General features: G+C 40.4%; 2 protein-coding genes and 1 pseudogene across 3 annotated transcripts in view; 2 read left to right on the top strand and 1 right to left on the bottom strand.

Moving 5' to 3' along the window:
- The window catches only part of LOC121102946, a 59,336-nt gene extending 41,654 nt beyond the window's left edge, over nucleotides 1–17,682 (top strand). Inside the window, exon 6 of the mRNA XM_040631323.1 lies at nucleotides 17,114–17,682. Within this exon, the coding sequence (XP_040487257.1) occupies nucleotides 17,114–17,201 (88 nt within the window). The 3' untranslated portion in view covers nucleotides 17,202–17,682. The remainder of the gene's footprint in view (nucleotides 1–17,113) is intronic.
- A 1,615-nt stretch (nucleotides 17,683–19,297) lies between these two features.
- LOC103675376 lies at nucleotides 19,298–21,198 on the bottom strand (annotated as a pseudogene).
- The window catches only part of TMEM135 (transmembrane protein 135), a 251,792-nt gene continuing 249,594 nt past the window's right edge, over nucleotides 21,074–23,271 (top strand). The window contains exon 1 of one of the 2 annotated variants that reach the window (XM_040630949.1): nucleotides 21,074–21,462. In XM_040630949.1, coding sequence (XP_040486883.1) covers nucleotides 21,322–21,462 — 141 coding nt within the window. In that variant the 5' untranslated portion in view covers nucleotides 21,074–21,321. The remainder of the gene's footprint in view (nucleotides 21,463–23,271) is intronic. The other variant, XM_008704430.2, reaches the window with a different exon arrangement.

Below are 23,271 nucleotides of genomic sequence, written 5' to 3' on the forward strand. Positions count from 1 at the left end.
GACTGCAATCTGGCCATCAGGGCAGGCTCCTTGGAAGAGGAGGCATTCGAATCACAAACATCGAAGGTTTAGGGGGCTTCTAAACAGACAAGGATAGGGATCTCTGATATCCCAGGGCTGCACCTGGATCTCATTACAACAGCTCCATCTTCGAGAAGAGGAAGAGAAACAAGGGGTTGTTAACTTTCCCATTCAATTCTCCTCCAAGGCTCTAATTTTGAAGCCTTTAATGGTAACCAGTCCTTCCCTTTTGTGCAACTGGCTTTCCTCCCAAGGAAGATTGCAACTGCACTTTCCCCTACTTAACGCCATTCAGCCTGTGACCTCCTCTCCAATTTACCACTCCTGATTCACATCCTCCACCTTTTCTCCCACTGAGAAGAAACAGCCAACTTTTGGACTTTCAGATCTCCTGGAAAGATGCCAACCTTCCATAAACTCCAGAATATTATTGTGTGAATTAAAATGTTCACATGGTATCCACCATGCAGTTACTCCAACATTTATTTTGGAAAATATTACATTTGGAAAATGGGAAGGATTCCAGAGCATTCTCTTACCTTGAAATATCAGTGGACACGAGGGGATTTAGAGATCATTTCTTGCCCAAGAGTTAGCAAACAATTTACAATTAGATATACATGAAATTGCCTTAAATAACATTAGTGAAGGGCTCTGGGGCTTAAAAAATGCCTATAGAATATTTGTGGAGAAATTTGGGGCAAAAGGCTGCAATTCTAACTCACTGAAGCAAACTTTCAAAATGCTTTTGAGTTCAATCCCAGTTGGCTCTTATTGCACATTTCTCTTCCAATCACTGATGATTAGACCTTGCTCACTTGCACAGTTTCCAAGATCTTATATGTTTCAAACCCTGTTCTGGCGATGAGGGGCAAAGCAGTCTAGAGCCCTAGTGAGAACTCTATCTAAACCTAAAGCTCCAGACACTTAGGGTCCCGAGGGGCCCATCATGTTTCGCTTACTCTCCTCTCCCTTCCATCTGTTTCTCCTCAGATCGGTTTTGTAATGTGAAAGCCACAAGAGAAGTGTGCCTGGGGTCAGCTGCCCCAGAGGGATCTTACTGATGCACCTCCTTCTTTATTGTGGCTCGGCTCCCATTGCCTATGATATGTTTGCAGTGGCTAGAATACAAGTGAGATTGGAGGGCTTTGGGGAAAAAAGGCCTGGAATGATGGACAGGTTGCAGTCCTTCTTGTGTGTTCTTTCAGCCTTTGAAATTTGACAACTCCTGAAACATATCCCACTTATGCAAAAGAAAACCCACCCCCCCAACACACATGTGTGAGTGTGTGTAAATGAATAAAGAACAAGAAGGACAGATGCCAAGAGACAACAATGGTTACCTCTGAGAAAGGAAGTGTGAATAGATGGGGCTAAGAGCACACCTTTGATGTCCATCTATCACTTTTTTACATTGATATTTTATTCACATAGTGTGTAAATAAACAAAGGGAAAATAATTACATTAAGGTAAAAATGTATTTTTCAAAAGAACTAAGTAAAATTCTATGTACTAATGTGGAAGGCTATCCAAGAAATGTTAAATCAAAAATAGCAAGTTTAAGTGGTAAATATCCTAAGCTCTATTTTGAGGAAAAATGTAAATGTACCCACACATAATTGGTAGTGTATGCATAGGAAAAATAATGAGGAAAATATACTAAATTATTGCTGAGGTTAAGTTAGGGAGATGGAATATTTCTGGAAGATGGAGATACAGGCGGAGATTTTAATTTTCTACACTGTGTAGTCCCTAGAATATTTAAATTTTCAATATTGTCATTATTGATTTTTCTAACAAACAAATTGGCTCACTTAGGATTATGACCATGTTTCTTGATATTTCCCTCAAAAGACTGACTGGCTGTTTTAATGGACTAACATGTAGACTGATCTGAACAACTAACTCACATCCCAACCCAAATGATCATGTTCGTGGCAGGTTTTCATGTTTAATAACGATCCCAGCTTTTACCTGTTCTTACCTGAAATAAGCCGTTCCTTCTGCTACAAATTCCTTCGTCCTCTTCTCCTGGTAAACTTCTGTTTATCCTCAAAAGCCCAGTTTTCCCCACCTCCCCAGACAGAGTTCTGAATTTCCACTTTGCTCCCATATCGTTTACACACATCCTCATTTCCACAAGTTTCTCCATCTCTGCTAGTTCCATGTTCCTCCTCTTCTGGATTGCCAGCTCCTAAGGGCATGAATAGTAGCTTATTCTCTACATATCTATCTCAAGGATTAATATAATGAACAGAATTTAGTAAATATTTAGTTAAAAGGGTTGGTTTCCTCAGGCTCTCCTAGTGTAAGAGCTGTAAAACCAGTGGATTTACAATGTTCTGTCTCCTGAGGGAACATTTAAAAACACAGGTGCTGATCTTCCACTGAAGCTCTTCTCAATGCAGATCTCCCAGATGATTCTTCCTCTACTTCTTCCTCCTCCTCTTCCCATTGTTTTCCTTCCTGAACAAGTCAGTCCAATGCCATTACCTGGACAAGGTAGCTATCCATAGTGTTGAGGGGATGGGGACCCAGGATGGGGTGATAAAACTTAAGCTGGATGAAGAGTGTGCCTGGGTGGGAGGGTGATGTGGTGTGGACGTCAGGGCTGCAGCGGAGTGAGAAGGGCATCGCACAGAGGATGACGCTGTGGTGGCCTGGAAAGGGGCATCAGAGCCTGCCAGAGTGAGAGGGCAAGATGAAGGGTGATGTCTCTGGGCAGCATCTTCCTGCTTGGGTGAAGTGTCAGAGCCCCAGAGGCATCAGGAGGGAACTGTATGGGTATTGGGGGGCCAAGGTAAGAAGAAACTAGTAAATAAGTACATTTATTGATGGGAAGTCTCTTACTGTCAGATGCTTACAAATATGGGACAGGAGAAAACTAGAATGAATCCTACGGTGTCAGATTGTCATTGGAGGCTTTCGTGGTTTTCAAGATAGAAATATATACAGAAAGAAATATAGATGCAAATAGTGTGTATGTGCAAGGATGTATGAACATATACATGTGTATATGTGTACATTTATGTGTGTATATATGTACATTTATACATACATATCTCTGTGCGTGTATATGGATACCTTGTTATTACACACACATGCACACATCTCAGCTCTTCTCACTTGAAGGGTTTGGGAGCAGCCTCACCCCAGTAGCAAGGAGCACACTGAGCATCTTGGTTTCTATAAGGAACCGGAGTTCTTTGCAGGATTCATTGATTTCCATGCTGGGGCAGTGAAAGTAAAAAATGAATCTGGACATCTTGTGCCCATAAAACCCAAAAAGGAGTGCTCAAAAATATGGGGACATGTCTAAAGAACACAGGATCCGGCTTGAAGGGGCTCCCACTGGCCATACCTGGGACAATTTGAACATCAAAATAAATAATGATATATAACCCATTGGATAAAACAGGAATCTATCAATATATCTTGATATAAAGAAATGAAAAAAATCAGAAGTTTGATAAGGAACTGGATATTTACATAATCTTAAATTTCTCTCCCATAAAAACGTATTAATTACAGAGAGGAAAAAGAATGACTTCATAATGGACAAGACTGGCAGACACCATTTTAATCAAGTGATCAAAATACTCACTACCAGTAATGGGACAAATCAAAATCGTGGGCCACCTGTTGGGATGCAGTGAGGGGAACGTGGCATCACTTCTTTGATGTTCCTTTCAGAGGCCTCTGACCAGCATTGACTCATGAGAAAGCTTCAGACAACCAAACTGAGGCTCATTCTACAAAATAAATGACCTGTAATTTTTAAATGTCAAGGCTATAAAAATCAAGGAAAGATTTGAGTTTTCAGAGTAAGGGGACTGAAGAAATGTGTTATAAACACAACACAGGATTCTATACTCTTTTTTACTTGAAAGGATGTTTGGGGAACAATTCACAAAACATGAATGGGGTCTGAAGAGTAGAAGGTAGTGACATACTGATGTTCACTTTCCTTGTTTTGACGGATTTTATTTGGTTATGTGAGAGAACGTCCTTGTTTGTAGGAAATACTAAAATATTTGAGAATGCTAGGGCACCATGTTAACAACTAACTCTTCAGCAGCTCAGAAAAAAAAAAGAGAAATTATTTGTAGTCTTCTTAAAACTTTTCTGTAAGTTTGAGATTATTTCCAAAAAATAAAATAAAATAAAAAAAATCCCAGGTAAGTCCATGGTATCTCTGTTGGATCAAAAGCTTCCCGGGTGATCTCAGGTGCAATACTGGAAACTACTGGTTTAAACAGTGTGAGTGGATCTTTATTCACTTAGGCTTTCCCTCCTCACCTGAACTTCTTTGCCGTTGGAAAAATACAGAGTCCTAGGTCCAACCTGAAGCCCACCAGATCAGAATCTCCAGAAGTAAAGCCCGGATATCTTTATTTATGATACGTAGCTCTTAGGTTCAGAGAAGTTTGCAAAATATTAAAATTCATCCCTGAACCTTCTGTCCAAGGCATGCAAGGTGTGTCAGTTTAGGAGCAAAGTTGTGAATGATATTTGTGCATTAAGGAAGGTGGCCAGAGCAAGCTTTCGAAATCCTATGCCAAGGAAGGACCTTTGGTGTCTAGGGGTCAACAAAGCTACTATCAGGGGAGCGGGGGCCCTGGAGAACTCCTGGGTAGTCACTCCAGCTGATGGCATGAAAGGGCCCGTTGTCTGGCAGAAGATGCAAATAGCAGGGTTGGAAAGGAAAGTGAGCTGGCCTCGGGTGGGCCCCCGGGGACTGGCATGACAGTGGTCTCCCAGTGTACGCAGGGCTGACACCTGAGCTGATGTGAGTGGAGTGTCTTAGGACGGATTGTGGGGCTGCAGGAGAATGGTGGTGTGGGATGGAGAGCACTGAGCACTAAGACCTGCAGACCAGGACATCCAGCAAGGGTATGTTCTTTTGATGGCGGCATCGAGAGAATGGAGTGTTCATGGAGGTACCGTGCTGGGCTGTGCAGCGAACCAGACCAGCGGCGGCAGCTGACAGTGGAGCTTCGGCAGAGCCAGGCCACCAGTCGGGGGACTAGCTTCCGACAACAACACCATGAGGCCTCAAGGAATAGTGTGGATCTTTGGAAATCAGAGCATATATTAGCCTGAAGAGGAAGTCAAATGCACCTCCTAAAGGGTCGGTGTATAGCTTCTGGGGTTCTTAGAAGATCCAGAAGAGGGGAAAGGAACCCTAAGAAAGTGACGCCAGATTCCACGCTAATCTAGCACCAGGGGGCTCGAGTCATTTTCTCTTTAATTAGAAGAGTTGGATGTGTGATCATAATTCTACCTTGAACGTGAGCAGTGTTTCAGTGGATCTGCTTTGGTTCCTACCCATACTGCTTGGCACAGGCTGGCATCCGGTACATGATGACTAACAAGTGGATAAAACAGAATGTGATCAATACGATTTCCGCAGATTTGGTTGGGAACCCACGCTAGGCCTGCTTTTGTATTCTGCAAACTTAAGTTAAACAGGTTACTAAGATACAAGGACTACAATTTATAGTGCATTCCAGACATATATACCCAGTCTCCCAGACCTCACCAGACTGCGATTAACAATGAGGTCAGGTTTACCTCTTAATGTCCAAATTACTGTGGCTCCAACTTTCATCTTATCTGATGACAGGAAGTTTCATCTTTTATGAGACTCCTTCACAAGTCGGCCTTTGCACTTCCCCAGCTGCTCACACATTCCACAAAATCCATACTGTCCCAGCCGTCTCTGTGGTTCTAGACTGCTCATCACAGATCCCCGCACCCCCCCATCACCCCTCACCTCCTACAACTGCACGATTGAAGCCACCACAGCTATGCTGACCTCAAGAGAAGGCTTTTCTTCCATTCACTAAATATTCCCAAAGGTGGACACAGATCCTTTAATTTCCCACATCATGATAGGAACTAGGCTGTAACATTTAGCAAAATTCCACAGAATGATTAAGGATAAGAGGAAGGAATTATAAAACTTACAAACTTAAAGATGGCTATGAATTCTGAACAGTCTGCGTTCACAAGCTGAGGCATAAGTTGTCTTAGGGCCGTGGAGGTGCCTTCCAGGCTTAGACTATCTGATAGGGTCTGCACATCTTTTCCCTTTGGGGGTGACCTTCAGGGAGTTGGCCCTCCTGCAAGTCTAGGCCCCTATCTCCAGAAACCCAGGAGGAGAACACATTTCTCCTTGTGGTCTCTGTGGTCTCAGGCCACCTCCCCCTTCACATCCTCTGAGGAAACCCCAATCCTCCCCAACTCATGGAATCAAGTCCATTCCTATGGCCTCTGTGAGATCATCACATAAAAGCAAAATATCCAGTGGACTACATTTCCCAAGTCTGTGTTTGAGTATTACCACATGTGAGATAATAGCAAACCAGTCTTTTCCGACTTAGACTCACCCAATCCCATTTCTTTCTTCCTTCCTTCTTTCTTTCTTTTTTTTTTTTTTTAAGATTTTATTTATGTTAGAGAGAGAGAGGGAGAGAGTGGGGAGAGGGGCAGAGGGAGATGGAGAGAGAGAATCTCAAGCAGACTCCTCGCTGAGCATGGAGCCCAACCCATGAGATCATGACCTAAGCTGAAACCAAGAGTCAGATGCTTAACCGACTTCACTACCCAGGAGCCCCCCCCACTTCTTTTTATGACATTTTATCCACATGAGGTAAAAAACAGAACTGGAGCTTCCCAGTGGTCCCTAAAGTCTTTACTCCCAATCTCCTGTGAGAAGCATTTTAACAGGAAGTACAAACACCTCAACTAAAATAAACAACACCATATAGACTGGGGGTGTTTACACCCACACCTGAAAGGAACTATTTCTCCAAAGGTATCGTAAACTACAGAGATGCAGTTCTGCCCATAATAAAGGCAACTTTTAATATTATTATGCAGAAAAGTTTAGATTTCTGGAGTCACAACTGTCAAACTTCCATTCCAGAAAAAGTTCTGGTTCGATATTAGTATATCTATCCCTGTCCATTTAGGTAATTTTCCCCAAACCAAGGATGAATCTGCCTTGAGATGGATGAAAATTTCTTGAAAAACTCCTGAAGATCTGAAATTACAATGTTCAAACCACTCTGCCTATCCCAGCCTTCAAAAATCTCAGGCTCATTTTTGCTGGGTCTCTAGTTACAAGTGCTATGTGGTTGTCTACCTCCAGAGGCTTCTGCTCTTTCCAAGCGTCTCTCACTCACTGGGGAGTTCAAGCTGAGGTGAGGGTAGAAGAGAAACGGCTTCCTCCATCCAGGGGACACAGTCCTTCCCCTGACACATAAATATGGAACAAATTTTTATTTCTTTTCCTTGAAACTTAGATACCTGGCTTGTCGACAGTCATTCAAAAAAAATTTTATAAAGGTAAAAGAATTATAGTTAGCCAAATTGTGAAATTGAGATTCTTTAGGGATTCAATTTCTGTAGTCACAGGTCATGCAGAATTAAATGAATTTGGAGGTGTGGATTTTAGTGGGTTTAGGTGGTGGAGATTGTCAACACAGATAAATTGAAGCAAAAGGTGGATTTTCTCCATACGTTTTTGAATAGACTTTAGGATTCTATAATTAACAACAGCTGGCAAGTGCTCACATCTATTTCTATTTATATTGGCTGCTTGCCCAAACAATAAAAATGGATTTTGCCAATCATGAACTTCAAAATCATCCATGGGGGATGCCATTTTTAATTTTAAAAATGCAGTGTAATATATAAATAAATATATATATATAAATATATATATATACACACACACAGTATACAGAAAAGAAGTCATAGAGAATTTTTCATTCATTTTTCTTGACTTCAGTTTCATTCATTTAAATTCTTATTGCCTACTATGTGCCAGGCACTGTGCTAGGTCCTGAAGTTGGTATCAAGATGAATGAGCAAAGCTGCCCTCAAGTTCCTTACCACCCGGTTAAGGGATAGAGGTGAGTGGGTTGGCAGGAAACAGAGTTAACTAAAATATTAAAATAAGAAGCTTATTCTCAGTTAATAATGGGGGTGTGAACTATGTGTTGTAGAAGCACTGAAAAGAGAAAGTAAGTCTAGAAAACTTCTTGAAAGGTGAATAGAGGGTCACCAAATAAGGGGAGGGGAATTCAATATCTGATTGATATTACAGATCTCCTTGCTAGATAGACTGTAAAAACCACGTGGGTAAGGAGTGGGTCCTATTCATTGTTGGATGCCTGGCACCCAGCTCAGCACTGGGCACACATCAAATATTCTTGAATATTTGTGGACTAAACGACTGAAAGTATCTTGGGCAGACAGAACCACATGTACAATAACAAATAACACAATGATTTTTTTAGACCATGTTTTATAACATCAGCACCATTAGCTTCTGCAAAGGAAAGAGATGAGCCCTAAGATAACTTAAAAGAATAAACTCCAGAGAAGAAGCCAGCAGACCTGCATTCTAATCCCAGCCCCATTATTAACTAGTTACATGACTTTAAATCAGTGATTATCCTGTACCACCCTCAGTTTTCTCACTTGTAAAATAGCCTTGTAAGAGCTCATTCTAAAGATATTATATATTGTAAAAATAAATAAATAAGTAACAGAGGGGGAAAGAATGTAGCATTGCTTCTCCTTCTTTCTCTAAATGCAAATGAATACGTGCATCCCAGCTTTAAGATGGCAGGTGGGGTGCATACTGATCATCTCTTCCTCCCTTACCAAAATTGTAGGATGGATTAGTAAATATTCAAGAACAAGGAAAGAACTGTCTTTGGATTAGAAGCTGTGATCAAATGAGAAACCAGAGCAGGGAGCTGAGGCGCCTGCCATCTCAAAGCTATCGCTCTTGGTCATGGGCTGCCCTGACTGGAGGCCTTCTAGTTCTCTCTAATTTAACCGAAGAGATGAAGAGATGGAAAGACTGAAACTGGAAGAGAAGCTAAAAGGAACTGGAGTTACGGAGATCTTATCATCGATCTAATGCAGTTGTTTTAAAAATGTGTCATGCCATGGATCTCTTCAGCAGCTTAGCAGATCCCCTCTGTCTTAAGTCTGATTGGGCCGCTATAACAAAATACCACAGACTGGGTAGCTTGTAACAGAAATCTATTTCTCACAGCTCTGACGGCTTGGAAATCCAAGATCAAGGTGTCTACATGGTTCTGGTGAGGGTCCTCTCCTAATTCCTAATTGGTACCTTCCTGCTTACTCTGGTGGAAGGGGTAAGAGAGCTCTCTGGTGTCTCTTTTATAAGGGCACTAATCCCATTCATGAGGGATCCAGGCTCATGACCTAAGCTCTGCCCAAACACCCCATCTGAAATACCATCACACCAGGCCTTAGAATTTTAACAAATGAATTTGAGGAGACATAAACATTCAGACCATAGCACCTTCCCAGAATATTACCTTTAAATGTATAAAATAAAATATATAAGATTATAAAAGACATTAATTATATTGAGATGCAATATCAACATATTAAAATTTTGTGATATATTAACATATTAACAAATTAAATAACAAGATTTGATAGTTTACTATGATTCTTGACCTATCTGCTATAATTATAGTATGATATGAAAATATCTGATTCCTATTGGTGATAATGTCATAAGTACTGTGGTTTTTTGCTTCCATTCAAGTGATGGGAGATATTTTATTTCAGTTAGAGGTTAATGGAAATAAAAATGAAATTGTTTTTTCATCCAAGTTCATGGACTTCCCTGAATTCTATCAACAGATAAAAAACTCTGGTCTAATAGAATTTCCAGGAGATTTCCCCAGAACAGAGGAAATGTGATACTTAATTTTTTTAAACTGAAAAAGGACATGATACTTCAGATTAAAATAGTTCACTAAATCTAGCAGAGTAATTCAAAAAATGAAAAAAACATAACCAGAAACATACAGTAAAACATCAGTGATAAAGAGAAAACCCTAAAAAGTACCAGATAGAAAGAAAACCTACCAAAAAAAAAAATCAAATAACACCGAATATGTAATTAACAGTGCTATGTAAGAAAACAATGGAGAAATATTTTTCAAATACTCAGGAGAAATACTTTGAATTTATAATTTTATTCGTAAAAAATTGTCAGTAGTTTAGATGGAATGAAGGTAAAATAATGCTGTTTTTTGGACTTAAAAAAATTGACAACAATTAGCACTCAATGACCTAAAACAACCTCTAGCAAGAAACAAAAAAATCCAGAAGGAAGTGTTAGAATGCAAGCATAATGTGTACTAATTGGGAGAAAATTAATAATATAGTATATGTAAAATAAAAAGTGAAAGAACTCTATCCCAATGCCTTTACTTGTTGTGTATTCTCATACATGTTTTTCAATGCCTAGGTAAATATGTACACAAATACATATATAAAAAATATCTTTTATTCTTTAAACAATGAACTCACTCTATATGAAAGAGTCTGTGGATTATTTTCCTCATTCATTGGAATGTCATGAACATCCTTCAATGCTGATATGTGCAGATCTACTTTACCATTTCTACTACCCAAATTCTACAATCTGGATGTACCATAATTTGTTTATTTGACATGTCCCTAGCATGGACAGTTAGATTATTTTTAGTATTTGTGTTCTTATAGGTAGTGATGGAGAAATTTTTTTGTCATTACTTCTGTAGAATAAAGGCCCTGAATTAGGATTGCTGGGTTAAAGGGTATGTGTGTATTCAAAATGTTCATAGGTCCTACCAAAACGACAAGTATCTGAGATAAAATATCTGAAGGAAGGAAATCTTCAAACTTGAGAATAGACACAAAATGGAGAGAATTTGACTGTGAATTTTTTAGAAAAGAGACAGAAAATAAACAGTACTTTGAGAACATATGACAGATGGTTTTGTTTTTCAGACTATGTGAAAAAAATACTTTTCCAAAATTTTCACAAATGAATCCAAAGAGATTCAGTAACTCTTCAACTATTTAGTTAGGTCTTACTCTACTAAGAGCAGACCATCAAATACGTTCTTGCAGATAACTTTATCTTTTACTAGGTAATCTTAATGAGGAAACCCTCTGCCTTTGGACTTGATTCTAACTGCTGTGGAACACTGACTTGTATAGTCAGCGTGATAAGATCCTGGATAAAAAGTATCTGTGTTATCTTAGAATTTGTAATATTCATAATATGTAAGAATGTAATTTCCGGGCAGGCTTAAACACGTACTTAAGATTTGGGGAGAACAGGTATTGAAAGTATAGAAAGAGAAAAAAATACGAATGACCCATTACTTGAATCTTCAAGTGAGGTTATAACTATTGAATGCTAACTACAGAAGTTCAGCTATAAAGGTATATTTTATTTTATTTATTTTACTTATTTTTAAAGATTTATTTATTTATTTTATTGGGGAGGGGCAGAGGGAGAGAGATCGAGAATCCTGAAGCAGACTCTCTACTGAGTGCAGAGCCTGATCCCAGGACCCGGAGATCATGACCTGAGCCAAAATCAAGAGTCGGCTCCTTACCTGACTGAGCCATTCAGGCACCTCTATTTTATTTTATTTTTAAGAAGGCTCTACGTCCAGCATGAAGCCCAATGTGGGGCTTGAACTTACGACCCTGAGATCAAGACCTGAGCTGAGATCAAGAATTGGAGGCTTAACCGACTGAGCCATCCAGGTGTCCCTATGAAGGTGTATTTTAAGTTGTATTTTACTAATTCAACAGACCTGTGAACGTGCCTATGTACTAGATACCGGGTCAGGCACTAAAGACAGTGCATCTATTTTGGAGGAAATGGCAGTTTTGAAGAACTTAATGCATTTGACATATATTAATTTTCTAAATTACTTTAAGCAAAAATGTATCTCCATTTTGCAAATGGGTGATATAAATCACAGAGAGGCAAACAATAACATTTATTTTAAAAGATTACATTGACAACCTGCTGAGTGTATCTGACACACAAATAGAACAGATGGTCCCTGCCTTCAAAACACTTGCAGGTGTTTTTGAGTGCCAGAGTTTCACAAAAATATGGTTTAAAAGAAAAGCAGTAGAACCGTCACAAAGAAAAATAAAATGCTGCTACTCCATGTCCTGCATAGATTTTCAAAGAACTTGTGAAAAGTTAGAAAAAGATGTATGTCTTTAAGGAAGGACACACAAGAGTAGCAACAAGAACTCTCCGGATGTAGCTAAATTCCAGAATGAACAATTGTTTGAGTCTCATTATGGTCAACAAATAAGACATATTGGCCAAGTCTGGCTTCAGATAGAGCAAGGAGTAGATGCTGTGCTTGGGGGAAATAGTGTAACCTACATGGATGATAGGCGGAACACAAAGTGATTAATTCCTCTTTTGCTTTTATATTTTCTATCAAAAATAATGATCACTTATTAGAAAGAATAAAATTAAGGATAATGGAAGCCCAAGGGGTGAAAAGACAGTAAGAATGTAGCTATTTTCCATGAATTCAAGTGTCTAGGCTTAAGTAAATTACATCACAGAACTAAAGTAACTTGTAAATGTTGCAGAATTATGGACCTTATGGGTAGTTTTGTGTGCTCATAGATAGTTTGAGAGGACCAGAAGTTTGAGGTCAGGCTAATATTGTCCTCACATTTAAAAAAGTATAAAAGGCCATTTCTAGAAACTATAGACTGGGGTGATAAACCAAAATTTCTATGTGGGAGTCAGTTATTTCTTCCCTCAAAATGTTACATTTTCACACGAGTATGCTACGTGCAGAAGACAATATAAAGATGGCAAATAGGGAATGGATTCTACTTCCAAGGAACTGAAAGTTTAATAGGGAGCTGAGGAAGTAAACCCAAAACAAATAAGGAAATAGATAAGAAATTATAAGTACTCAATATTTTTGTCTTGCTTTTCCATTAAGAAGAAGACATAGTGCTTTAAAATTTCTCTTCCACCAAGGTCTTCCTTTATTTATTCATTCAATATTTTATTAAATGTGTTCTACGTTGAAGGTGCCATGCTGTGTGGTACAGAATACAGTAAAGAAGAATCCAAAGTAGATCTTGCCTTCAAAGAGTTTTACTAAAAATTTAAATGTGTCAGTCCTTTTGGGCTCCTATAATGACAATACCATAGACTGGATGGCTTAAACAATAAATGCTTATTTCTTGGAGTTCTGGAAGCTAGGAGGTCCAGGATGAAGGTCCTGGCTCATCTGGTGTCTGGTGCGGACCCACTTCCAGGTTCATATTTGGTGCCTTCTGGCAGCGTTCTCACGGGGCAGTGGGGGCAGAGAGCTCCTTGGCATCTTTTATAAGGGCACTAATCCCTTTTTCGAGGGCCCTACCTCATGATCTAATCATCTCCCAGAGGCCCCACCTCCTAAAACCAACACACTGGGAGTTAGAATTTCAACATACAAATTTTGGAGGGACACAAATATTCAGTCCAGTGCAGTAAATGATGATGATCAGCTTGCATTTGTCCATTTAAAACAGGAGGTATAGTTCTACATATAGGAATATATATAGTTGCACAAATGAATATTTTTTTTTAAAGATTTTATTTATTTATTCGACAGAGATAGAGACAGCCAGCGAGAGAGGGAACACAAGCAGGGGGAGTGGGAGAGGAAGAAGCAGGCTTATAGCGGAGGAGCCTGATGTGGGGCTCGATCCCATGACACCGGGATCACGCCCTGAGCCGAAGGCAGACGCTGAACCGCTGTGCCACCCAGGCGCCCCACAAATGAATATTTGAAAAAGAAGGGTCATGCAGTCCACAAGGGTGAAAGAGAATCAACTAAGATTAGTTTCTCACAGGTAGCCTGACACTGGAGTTCGTGTTTGTGGCAGAGACAGTGGTAGATAAGTAGCATTTCTCATTTCATCTTCTTTTTCTGGTCCTGCAGGAAGACTGCATTTCCCATCCTCCCTTAAAGTTAGGTTGGGGACATGTAAATAGGTTCTGGAAATGGATGTAAGCAGAAGTAATGTAAACCATTTTGAGTCCTGGACATGAGTCATTGGACATTGAGTCATTGGACATTGAGTCATTGGACATAATCCAAATGTCCTAGAACAGAAAAACTGTGTTGTATTCATACAATATAATATTACACAGAAATAAAAAATGAACTACAAATGCATGCACCAACATGCACAAACTCTTGAGTGAAAGAAGCCCAGACACCAAAAAGTATAATATTTCCCTCTACTAATGTAAATTTGAGGAAAAGGCAAAATGAAGCTATAGTGATAGAAGCCAGAATAGTGTTTACCTCTGTTCGTAGGTGTATTAACTGGGAGTGGGCACCAGAAAGCCTTCTGGTGTGATGGAAAAGCTTTTCTTCTGGATAGTTGTCTCACAAGTGAGGGCAAATGTAAAAATGCTTCAAGCGGTACACTTAAATTTCTGTACATTACTATGTATGACAACTAAAAATTATGCAAAAAAAAAAACAAGTGAAAGAAAGAAAGAAGAAAGAGAGAAAGAAAGAGAGAAAGAAAGAAAGAAAAAGAAAAAAGCAACCATTGAAGGCCCAAAGAAGATGGAGGAACATTTAACCTTGAGTTACTACTTGGAGGAAAGCTGCCCTGAATTGCTGGCCAACCTGCTTCGGACTTTGTGTAAGCACAAAACAAACCTTTCATATTTTAATCCCCTGAGATTTAGAGGCATACTTGTTATCTCAGCACATCCTCATTTTTCTTGGTTAATGCAGGATTTATCACCCACAAACTGCCAACATCAGAAACCTGGTTTGTTAGCATACCAGGGGAGGCTCTGTCTCTTATAGGCTAAGTGACACAAAACAAGGTTCTTAATGAACGTGTATGTGTAAATCAAAAAGTCAAATTATTAAATTATGGGGAGAAAAAAAAGCCCTCTTCTACAAACTAGCATATCTGTATTGCCATGATCAAGCCCTTTCTCTCACTTAAGATAGACCTGCATGGGAATAATAATAAAAGTTTGCTTGGTGCACCTGTTCTCAGAAAAAGGGTATTAGTTAGCTGAATCATATGTTCAATGACATCCTTCCGAAAGCACTTGTGAATCCATTTCACAGTAAAGATAGTTTTGTCAGTGGGTCCAGAATAACTGAGGTCCCTGGACTACACTTTCCACTCCCTAGGCATATGCCTGAATTGCCTCAGTGGCTCTCCCTTTTTTGCTTCCAATCTTTCAACTTTTCTTTTTAGGCATGTTACTACATTCAGTCTAAGTTTTTAGATGATGTGGCTGGCCTCCAAGGCATTCCTTTTACATTTCTACTCCTATTATGTGTAGATTGTGTGTTTTTCCCACCAAAGAACAATCTTAAGTCTTTTACTCTCAAATTCTGCAGTGGGAATGGTAGGAGGTCGAAGTGGGGGAGAATGGAGTCCTTAGCCGTAGTATTCAAGTTCTGATGACATCATCAAACTAAAAGAGAGACTGGGAATCTTAATAGAGAGTGTACCTGAATCTTTTGTAAGGTTATTTGAGAAGTCCTGAAGACTTGAAGGACAGAGCAGAACTTCTTATCAGAGGCTGGAGAAAAAGGATCCTTGTTATGTAGTAGAGGAAAGTTTAGCAACACTGTTGTCTGCTAAATTGTAGGAAATAGAAACTATCTCTAACAAACTGGTGCAGTTGGTTCACATTTCCAGGCAGAATGTTGAAAGGACTAATTGATTTTTTAAAAACCTATATGTCTGGGTGCCCAGGTGGCTCAGTTGGTTAAGCGTCTGCCTTTGGCTCGGGTCATGATCCCAGGGTCCTGGGCTCGAGTCCTGCATTGGGCTCCCTGCTTGGCAGGGAGCCTGCTTCTCCCTCTGTCTGCTGCTCCCCCTGCTTGTGCTCTCTCCCTCTCTGTGTCAAATAGATAAATAAAATCTTTAAGAATAAAAAATTAAAAAAATTAAAAAAATAATAAAAAACGATGTGTGGTAAGATATATAGAGAGAGATGAAATAAGAAGAACTATTCAATTTTTAAGCAGAATTTTGAGGAAGTACAAAGAATCTAGGATCTTTAGGTTCAAAAATAAAGCTGTTTTTCATTTGGAGCCTCACCAGATGGTAAATGATTCTGAAAGTAAGGAATTGTATTAGGCAAAGGTTAAATCCAGGGTGCAGCTGTAAGACTGTAGAAATATTTGATTGTTCTCCTTAGCCCCTCTTAGCTTGCTAAAAGGGCTTCCAATAGTTTAAGGACATTTTCAAACAGTTTTCTGACTCTCAGTTCGAGATGGAAAGTGGCTGTCTCAAAGATATTTGTGGTATTTGTGGTTGTGGCTTTTTAAATGGGGTGGTTATAATCTGATATAAGAATCTTCCAAATTTTTAGAGAATTATGTTGGCAGAAGCAGTACCTGCTTGGACTGAAAGAGCATAAGGATCACTCCACACAACAGCTTTCAATGTTTATATGGCAAAAACTTATATTTACACCTTAAGAACAGAATATAATACTTTAAAAAAGATGATGTGAAGAAAAATGTGAAGTTCTGTTGTAACCAAAAGTGGTAGAAAATCAGAATCATATGTAGCTATTTTGAAAAGCTTGCCTGGTATCCACAAAGGGAATGCGTACCTCAATGTTGCTGGAATTAAGAGGTAGCACAGTGTCATACTTAGTTTGAGCCATGCTTTGTCATCATGTTTATGGCTGGTACCCATCTCTACAATGACTGCATGTAATGCTGACCAACTCAGTGTCACTAAGTCCTCTGCCTGGAATCATAAGAGCTCCTCCATTCATTTTTATGGACATCTTCAAAGGCAGAATCTTGCAAAAGCAACAATTTTCAGCCTGGCATGTCTTCAAAGCTTTCGAATTTAGCCACAAATTTCCAGATCAGTTTCCTTCATTCACTGTGCTTCTACTTTGAAGAAATGCTTTGCTTCACCTTGTTGATGAACCCTAAAGCCGTTTTTATGGAAAAAAAGCAACAATGAAGGCCCAAGAGAGTATGTAGCCAACCACTGCTCCTAGGCAGCCTAAAAGAATAAACGGCTCATGTAGATACCACGTGTACCATTACCGTTAAACTTAATGGTGGCACAATGAGAAGCCTTTCTTTTAAAACACGTCTTATGATACCATATGAAGAAATTTACAAATGTGAACTACAGGTTTACTGAGAATTTACTGAGAACGGCTTTATTTTGCAGTTTTTTTTTTCATCCTAGAGCACAGATGATCCTCCTTGAGAATTTGTCACTGCCTGAATGTTCTGGAGTCTCTACAACAGCAACAGCAAAGATAGAGAACACCTGAAACTGCCTTCCACCATCCAACTCATCAGCACTGTCATCTTTGGAACCTGTGACAGTAACAACTGTGTTCTTTCCTTCTTAAATACCTTCAAGCTTCATCCCCTTAATTAAAAGAAATTGCCTGTTTTTAATTGTAATTTAAAAACTTCCTTGGCTATTGGTATGTATTTGTTGTGCTACATGGCAAACATAATGTTTATCATTATACAGGCAAACTACATGTGCTATTATATTCAAAAGCAACTGAGAGCAACTGTATGAACTGGTGATTAGATTGCCATTTTTTAAGGATTGTACATACCAACATGATAGTTTCTTACTTGTATTTGGCCTTTATTTTAAATACATGTTAGGAATTTTGGGATTGATATATAACACATTTTTATTTTTTCCAGTTAAAAATAGGCCCCCATTTAGTGTGTCCCTGCTGACTGTCAGATTTTCAGGGATGGGTTATTAAAATTAAGTAGGATAAAACTGCATTGCTGTTCCTGTAATTTCTGTGGACAAGTTTTATGCTGTGTTTCTGATCCTGTCATATTTTGAATCGGAAATTTAAAAAACAATGTGATTGGGGCGCCTGAGTGGCTCACTCGTTAAGTGTCTGCCTTCGGCCCAGGGCCTGATCCCACGGTCCTGGGATCGAGCCCCACATCAGACTTCCTGCTCTGCTGGGAGCCTGCTTCTTCCTCTCCCACTCCCCCTGCTTGTGTTCCCTCTCTCGCTGGCTGTCTCTCTCTCTGTCAAATAAATAAATAAAATCTTAAAAAAAAATAAAAAATAAAAAACAATGTGATTATCTTGTTCCTGTCTCACTATTGTAGATTATGTGAAGCTGGGAGATAACCTGATCAGGAGAGCTGTACTTGTTCCTGGGAAAGATCCTAGACTTTGAATAGGCTGGGGTAACTACATGGGACTTTAGGTTGGCCCCCTTGGGAAGGGGAGGGTATGTTTATCTGTGGGAAGAAGAATGTGCCCAGAAATTTGAGTAGCTAGAGGCGTAGAACAATGGCTGGTTGTCCCCTGTATCTGTTCTTTCCATTTTGCTCAGTCATAAAACCCTACGTGTTAGCAGGGCATTATTCAACCAATAGAAAAAGCCTCATTTGCCAGCTTCTCTTTCAACTTAGTGTGGCCATGTGTCTAAGCTTTGGCCAATGGGATGTAAGGAGAAGTAATTTGCATAGGTCTTCTGCTAAGTTTTTTTTTTTTTTAAAGAGGGGAACTATGTTTTGCTGGCCTTCCTGGTTGGCATGTGGATGTCATGGCTCAAGATGGAGCAGCCAACTTGTAAGTCAGGCTGGAAAGCACAGGTAAATTTGGCAGAACAACATGTCAGGAGTCTGAGATCCCTGATGGTTATGGAGCTACTGTCTTAGTCTAGGACTGCTTATGTTTACCTGAGAGATAGAGAAGCTTTTAGCTTTTACTACTGTTATTTTGGGCTTTTCATCAATGACCACTCCTCTCTGATTTTCCTTTGATTATCTTATATTATCTTATTTAGATATACTGTCTTATATTATTATTACACCAGTCATACACATTATCTTGTTTAGTCTTCTTGCCTATTTCTCATCTTCCCCTCTAGAGTGCTAGCTTTATGAAAATAGAAAATTTACTCCCCTTTCTTTTGTGATATGCTTTAATTTTTTATTGTAGTATGGCCATTTTTGTGATGATGGGGAGTTTGGTCTTAATGTTCCATTTGAGGTTCTTTTATATAGAAATTGCCATCATGATGATATTCAAAATATCTTTAGTGTTGTAAGACTCACATGATAAATAAAACTGTTACCCTTATTCAGTACTGTACACTTAATGGAAAACAAAAAGGCAGTAATAACAGCTATTTCTTTTAAGAAGGATGAACAGTGGGTACCAGGATAAGTTGATGACCCAGTTAACACAACTTAATTGGTATTCCTCTTGGGAGTGGGGTGTTAAATTCATCACAAAAAAAAATACCTTCAATGCATATCAATGTTATATCCATCCTGCTATGTCATAAAAATAGAACTGCAAAGGAAGGTGAGGTATATGAATGCTGGAGCCTCACAGAACTGCAATCAAGTGCAACTATAAATAATACTGAATAAAGTTTACCCTCTGACAAATGGATAATACTTCCAGTGCATTCAATTAGCTTACCGTTTGCAGTATTCTAAGTTATTCACATTGACAATGACATTCATTGTAGTGCTTGCTGCAAGGGAGGCATATAGCTAGTTGTTTTGGCTAAAATATGATGGGAAGGCAGTCCTTGGGTTCTACGTAAAAGTAACAGTTTGAAACAGCTTAATAGCAATCACTGATAGGCTGCTTAAATGAATGATACTTCCTTCCTTCATTGGTTTAGACGGGCCCACTGAGAAGGGGAAGAAACAGAACAAAACCTAACACTATTCCTATTGACTGACCTGGAGACATAGAAGTTCCTGAACATCCAGATGGCATTTCACCGTCATTTTATAAGGGTTTTCCTTCAAGTGAGACTACTGTGTTGCCTCTCAGTTTCTCTCCAAGTGAGGAATAGTCCTTAATATTGTCCATACCATTTACTTGCCACTTATGTTTAATACCTGTGAATTTCTTTTTAATGGCATCTTTAGAGCTAGCATAAATTATCTCCCTTTGCGAAGGTGCACTTTCAGGACCCCAGAATTTAAATACCAGGTCTTCTTTCCAGCTCTTGTGGTGAATGTGGTATCGTATGAAGCAAATTGACAATCATTCAGAGATAGCAACTTCACAAAAGATGCGTGGGGGTTTTCTACAGTATCGTTAGTGTCACCCACCAAGTTCTGCTTTGCTTTCTCTACAATTCTTTCTTTTGTCTTTGCTTAAACAGAAGAGAACTGTTTTTTTTTTTTGATCTCCTCCTGTGTAGAAGATTGCCTTACTTTCTTATCATTAATAACTTCTTTGACATCATTTATTAGTAACGCCAGAAACCACAATGCGAGCGGCTGCAGCAGCAGGGAGGCTCCGTGGGAGTGGGAGGAGGAGGAGGCGCGGGCCAAAACCTTGACTCTCCTGCTCACATCCGAATCTACAGAGTTTAGAACAGTGCTTGGAAAAATGGTATATGCTCAGTAAAACTTTGTGGAATGAATGAAGGCTAGATTAGAACGGGATTCCTCTAAAGGTAGTAAGCTCCTGCTTTAAGAAACTATAGAATTTAGAATTCCAAAGACACCGGATTATTATAGGTGAGGAAACTGACATTTAGAGGGGTTAAATGATTCTTAGGTCACACAGGTCCGTTGTTACGCCAACCGATGGTCCAACTGTCTATCAGGTGTGAGTTCTAAGACCATTGCCCCCTCTACTGTGTGCACCATTTGGCAGATAAGCACTTGTCACGGATACCGTAGAAAGAACCGCTCAGGGGCCCAGGATTTGGAAGGATGATCCCGTTCACCACACCGGAAGTGTATACACTTGGCTAAAAGATTTTTCAAGCTTCTCAGACACCACAGAACTTCGAAAGCTCAGCAGTCGGGAGCAGTGCGGTCGCTACCAGCGGGCAGCCTTAGCCATTTATTACCGTGCACTCTAGAGAAGGGAAGAGCTGGCAGTTCTGAGGAGGACGGTTGTCCAGACTCTCTTCTGGCCACGGTCTTCCTCCCCCAGCTCCCAACGAAGATATTTCATCCCCTTCTTCCACTGCCCTCTGTTCTATTGGGCAGGACTTCGCGAGGACAGAGACTGGAGTACAATGTGACCCAATTCACCTACCATTGCGTACCCGCTGCAGGGCTCGCCCTCCACCTAGGGGCTGACATGGGCGGTGGGGAGACAGGCGCGTCCCCGAGCCACGCTCTCACCCCTTCCGCTCCCCCCGCGGCTCCGGGCTCCGGGCGCGCGCACGCTCCTCCTCTCCCCGCCTTCTCGGTGCGCGCCCCGCCCCCTCGAGCTGCGATACGCCGAGGGCTCAACATCCGAGGACTTTGGCCCAGAGTAACCCTGCTCGCGTGACCTTTCCCCTCCATTCTGCACCTTAAGCGGCGGGCCGGGCGCGCCGGCTGCGGTTGGGCGCTTGCTCTGCTCCCTGGGGCCCCGCTCCTTCCGGAGCTTCGGCGCACCCCTCGCTTCCCCTCCGCGCGGCTCCCGTCATGGCGGCTCTCAGCAAGTCCATCCCTCATAACTGCTACGAGATCGGCCACACTTGGCACCCTTCCTGCGGGGTCTCTTTCGTGCAGATCACCAGGGGCGCCCTGGAGGAGTCCCTGAAGATCTACGCTCCCCTGTACTTGGTGAGATCCATCAGCTCCTCCCAGGGCGAGTTTAGTGTGGAGGATGGGCCAGGGAGTGCAGTCGTGCTTCCGAGCGGCCTGGGCGACTCGACTCGTTCTGTGTTGGGTTCTCATTTGGAGGGACCAGAGGGTTTTGGGGGGGGGGGGTGTGGGTGGGATGGTGGAGGTCGAAAGGGCGGATATCTAACATGCTACATTGGGCGGGAGAAGGGGGAGGGGAATTTGAGGTTAAGCTGTCATCCGAATGCCTGTGGATGTGAAGGGGTGGGCTCCCAACTTCAAGATTAAGTTAGGACACTTAAAATTTTGAATTAAGGGAACTGAGGTACTTTCCCTCTCTCTTGTCTTATGAAGGAGAGGAGTTTGTAGGTCAGCGAGGCGATGAGAAATGCCCTGCTGTCCTTCCTCATCTTAAGTCCCTCTGTACTCCCCCTCCATTTTTTTTTTTTTAAGGGCATATTTGACAGCGAAGCCCTGTGGGTTCAGATCTTGTCTTAGTTGGGATGATAGTATTGTGGCTTGAGGGTTTTGCAAGTGTTCTTGCAGGTGCACAGAGTAGACTACTGGTTGAGATTTTGGGTGCTGATTTCAAGGATGATTCTAGACTCAAGTCAGTGAAGGTGATTGAAAGATCTGACTTTAGGTCACCTAAGCAATTTAAGTTTGGAGTGTTAAGTAGAGAATATTTGTAAATACGTGTCTGTATCGCTGAGAACTGTTAAAAGAAATTTGTTCTTTTTTTTTTTTTTTTTTAAAGTAGGCTCCATGCTAAAGGTGGGGCTTGAACTCACGACCCTGAGCTCGAGGGTCCCATGCTCTACTAAGCCAGCCAGGTGCCCCAAAAGAAGTTTGTTCTTAAATGTTCTCATCAGCATCTTTTTTTTTTTCAATAACCTTGTCCTTGATATTAAAGATTTATTACTTTGACCATCGAAGTTTATTCTCTTATTTTCTTGCCCTAAGTGTGTGCCCTAAGAAGGCAGAGATCATATATTTTGTATGTTTCCTAAGGGTTTCATTGAATATTCAATGGATGGACAGTTCTTACCTCTCATTGAGTAGTAATTTGGATTTATAGCCTAATATGCCAGAAAGTGTGTCATGGCCATATCTGTGGTACTTCTTGAAAAGTCTGATTGTTTATTATAGAGATAACAAAGAAGATGGTAACTCTCTGAGCTTGCAGAAATCAGTTTCATTTTTATTGTATAGACCCATGCTTTTCAAACGTTTTAGTATGGGATCATGTGAAAATGAGTTTCTGATTCAGTAGGTCTGGGTGGGGCCTGGGACTCTGCATTTCTGACAAACTCTCAGGCTTTATTGGTGCTGTTGGATCAAGAGTCCCAATTTGAATAAGAAGGATCTAAAATAGAAGCTAATAATAAAATTGTTACTGGAGCTGGACATTTCTCCCTTGATTTTCTTTGGCAAAGATCCATGTTTATCTGACTTTTCCACATGAATTGTGGCCAGTCTATAGCTCAGTATTTTTTAAACAGAACATTTACAAACAATATTGAGCTCTTGATATATTCAGTAATACAAAAAGATCGTTCCTGCTCTTAGGGGATTATGATGTAGGTGGGGAGAAAGTTTATGCTGTCTAATTTCTCCCTCTGAAAATCAACTGTACTCTTATTGTGTCTCATTCATTCATTTAACAACTGTTTGTTGAGTACCTGATTTTTGTCATATCTACAGCCTAGACAATTTATTGGTTATGTTCCATGATAGAGAAGTTCAAGGGAGCAATAGGAACAGGGGTTCTTCTTTTACAACAGGTAGGGTGGAGCTAGGGGTCAGGAA

Source organism: Ursus maritimus, unplaced genomic scaffold (assembly GCF_017311325.1).
Source record: "Ursus maritimus isolate PB19 unplaced genomic scaffold, ASM1731132v1 scaffold_16, whole genome shotgun sequence".
Lineage (NCBI taxonomy): Eukaryota > Metazoa > Chordata > Mammalia > Carnivora > Ursidae > Ursus > Ursus maritimus.